The sequence below is a fragment of the Triticum aestivum genome, chromosome 4B (assembly GCF_018294505.1).
Source record: "Triticum aestivum cultivar Chinese Spring chromosome 4B, IWGSC CS RefSeq v2.1, whole genome shotgun sequence".
In the NCBI taxonomy this organism is placed as follows: Eukaryota; Viridiplantae; Streptophyta; class Magnoliopsida; order Poales; family Poaceae; genus Triticum; species Triticum aestivum.
In genome coordinates this window covers 656,795,377-656,798,725 of record NC_057804.1, presented here as the reverse complement: position 1 = coordinate 656,798,725, position 3,349 = coordinate 656,795,377, and the positions used below count along the sequence as shown (strand labels likewise).

The window sequence follows — 3,349 nt, the reverse complement described above, 5'->3', positions numbered from 1 at the left end:
TCGCGGTATCCCCTCCATTTTGTGAATGATCGGCCACTAGGGTTCCACCCTACATCACCATGTGTCTATAAAATTTGAATTTGCCATGGTCTATAACGAAAGAAGTTTGCCATGGCAACATATTACATTTTTTGCCATGGTTTAAAAATACTTTGATTTGTCATCAGAAACCAAAAAAGGATGATGAGTTGCATAATCATAAAGGAGAAGATTTGCCATGGAAAAAATGTTGAGACACGACAACTATTCAGAAATGGTAAACTATTAACAAAAATTAATGAATTTTGTTTATTCCCTAAAACAATGGCAAAGTCGCCTTGGAAAAATTCTAGGGAACATGAACTAGACCTAGAAAATGCCGTGTGATCAGTTCATTCATTTTTTTTACAAATTTTCCATGTGCTATAAAATCATTTTTTTCATGAACTTGTTGTGCAACTAGTTACAAGATTTCCAAAAATTGCCATGATGATGTGTGAACATGAATTTGCCGCTGTGACCCCTCCATCTCTGAGGAGGCACAGCTGTGCGGTGCAGTATGCACTCTGCGGGGGCTCGCCGGGATCCATGAGTTCACACCGCAATGCCGTCGCCGGGATCATCGGGGATGGAGGACTCCGACAGGGGAAACGAAAAAGAAGTGGGTGGGTGACGGAGTGGATGGGGTGAGTGGAAGACATGGGTGGGTGAAGAAGAGAAGGTAAACTGTTCCAGCGTTGTGATTGGTTTGACCGCTGGCCTCTTTGTACCGAACGCCCGATAAAAACGGACTTGCTTCAAGATTCATGTGCTTCATCTGACGGCCAATGCAGCGTTCGCCCCCAAATCGTAAAAATCTGACATGAGATTTTTATTGATTCTGTTTGAAAAACTATTTTGTGGATGAAAATTGTGCTCCCAAAGTATATTAACATATACTTCAAACTTTACTAGCATCTGCTCCGTCAGATAAACAATGAAAAGAAAGGAAAGCTTGAAAAGGCATAGGAAAACCGAAAGAAACGAAGAAAAAAGGAAAAGCTTGTGCATGTGACATGATCTCAACCAATCACAGCATGGTTTCATATATACTCCCTCCGTCCCAAAATAAGTGTCTGAACTGTGTACTAACTTTAGTACTATAAAATTGTACGAATCTACGTGTGAATAGGCATGTGCAGCCCATTACAAATCTACGTGTAGATATGTAGTGGGCTAAAAAAGGAATCACAAGAATCCAGAAAGTGGGCCAGGTAACCTATTAGGCCTTGTATAAGGCCTAATAGGGTAGACGCTCTCTCCTATAGAAATAGGCACCGATGATCGGTTTTTTTAGGGAAACAGTTTATTTTTCTAAGCATCTGCACCTAGCATTGTACATCCACGAATCCGAGCCTTTTCGGCCATGTCTGTGGGCAGTAATAATGCTGCAGTAGATGCGTAGGGTGGCCGCTGATCACGAGAGCTAGCACTGACCGGCCGCAAGCACGCCGCTTCTGAGGCGCCGGCCGCCGCGTCACTGTCGATTCGTACCTGACCCTAAAGTGATCTGCGATGAATACTGAAACAAAACCTTGTCCGTGGGATTCGTACCGCCGGCCGCGCCAATAATATCCGGCTTCCTGCCTGCATGCGTGATTGACTGCCTTGCCACGCCGCTCACGCCTGGTAGATTCCACCACGCCGTCGGCCGGTTGTGACGGAAGAGGGGCTGGGCATGGAGACGGAGGAGGGGCTCGACCTGAGCCTATCGCTGCGCCAGTACACGCCGCCGTGGTCGCAGCTGGTGTTCGCCTGCTGCTACTGCTCGCGCACCTTCAGGAGCTGGCAGGCGCTCGGCGGCCATCAGAACGCGCACAGGCCGGCCAGGCCCAGGCGGGCCACGGAGCTCTCTTCAACGGCGGCGGCGGCGGCAGAGCTTGGTAAGGCCGCCGTCGACGGCCACTGCAGCGCTCCGCCGCGCCCCCGGCGCCCACGCGTGGCGAGCAGGGCATCGCCAGCAGGCGTCGTCCGGGACAAGAGGCGACCAAGAGCTTGCGGATGAGGCGATTGACCTGTCCCTCAAGCTATGATCTATCCAACCCATCCATGCAGCAGGTGCAGGCACTAAGGACATGCTGCAGTACTTCGTTCCTCTCTTCCAATAGTTTCATTTCTTGCGCCGTTGTGTTTCTGCTATGGCTTACCAGGTTAAATAATTATGTTGTGTTTCTGCTACCTCTTCAAATATCATTGTTCTTCTTCTAATATTGTGCTCTCATTATTGTCGACATCCTTGTCTTCTTTTTTTCTTGCGGGAAATTGTCGACATCCTTGTCACGTTGACATTGCCAATGATTAGGAAAACAGGATCATCAACAATATATGGGCTAGTCATACAGGCCTGACTAGGGATTTGTTCGGTGCTTACGTTTTCGCACATGCAATTGAGTTTTCCTCTGAATTTCATATTCAATAACCATTACAATTCCCCCGCAAAAAAATTAACCATATCAATTATAGCACCAATATATAAACTTAATTAAACATGAAAATAGAATAATAAAAATTTATTATTGCCTCTAGGCCATATTTTCAACATGAGAAATATCCAATTTTAACATTGCACCTTTGCATTTTATGTCATTAAGTCTCCTGGCCACCTCATGAACAAGAAGGATGGTTTCATACTGACTCCTGTGCTTGATCAGGGCTGGTCCTGAGATTTTGGGGGCCCGGAGTGAAACTCGAATTTGGGGCCCCTAATATAAACTCAAAATAATAATCTAACGTATGTATATCAGTGCACTGCAAAACCAGCATGTCAACCAAGCTCTACTTCCTCTGTAACTTTTTATAAGACGTTTTAAGAGTCTATAGCAGTGTCAAAACAATGTTACAGAGGGAGTATTTAATCTTAATCTTACATTCGTCATTGTTTTGACAAGGAAATTGCATGCATCACATATTTCAATTTTTTTCCATAATTAGCCACAAAACTTAATTTGTACAACTCCCCGTGCATAACGAGAACTAATTTTAAAATTTGCCACACAAAATTAATTTGACATGCATTCTCTGATTAATCTTAACTGTGCCGTGATCGCCCGACACACCGTAATCTATCCATCGATCCTATCCGGGCCTTTTCTCTCATCTCGGTCTTGGATCAGATTAATTAATTGGTCATAAGAACAACCTAATTCTTCCACTAGCTAGTCATTTGTGTAAGCATATGTACGGAGAGAAGGTAGAGCCTACCTAGCTCTCGGAGGAGATTAATTAATCAAAAATATGCGCGCCTGATCTGATGGAGATTAGTTCAAAACTGCCAGGATCGGTGCTTGTCCATGTGGTCGCACATGAAATAACCGAGGTGCCGCCGGTGCCA

The 3,349-nt window shown here is 45.1% G+C and overlaps 1 protein-coding gene across 1 annotated transcript; it reads left to right on the top strand.

Moving 5' to 3' along the window:
- Positions 1 to 1,645: 1,645 nt before the first annotated feature.
- On the top strand, positions 1,646 to 2,187 carry LOC123089690 (zinc finger protein 3-like). The gene has a single exon (XM_044511297.1). It carries the CDS (start codon positions 1,697 to 1,699, stop codon positions 2,021 to 2,023), a length of 327 nt encoding a protein of 108 aa, XP_044367232.1. The 5' UTR covers positions 1,646 to 1,696; the 3' UTR covers positions 2,024 to 2,187.
- Positions 2,188 to 3,349: the final 1,162 nt, after the last annotated feature.

Coding starts and splice junctions, on each gene's coding strand:
- LOC123089690 (XM_044511297.1), top strand. CDS start 1,697: ATGGAGACGGAGGAGGGGCTCGACCTGAGCCTATCGCTGCGCCAGTAC.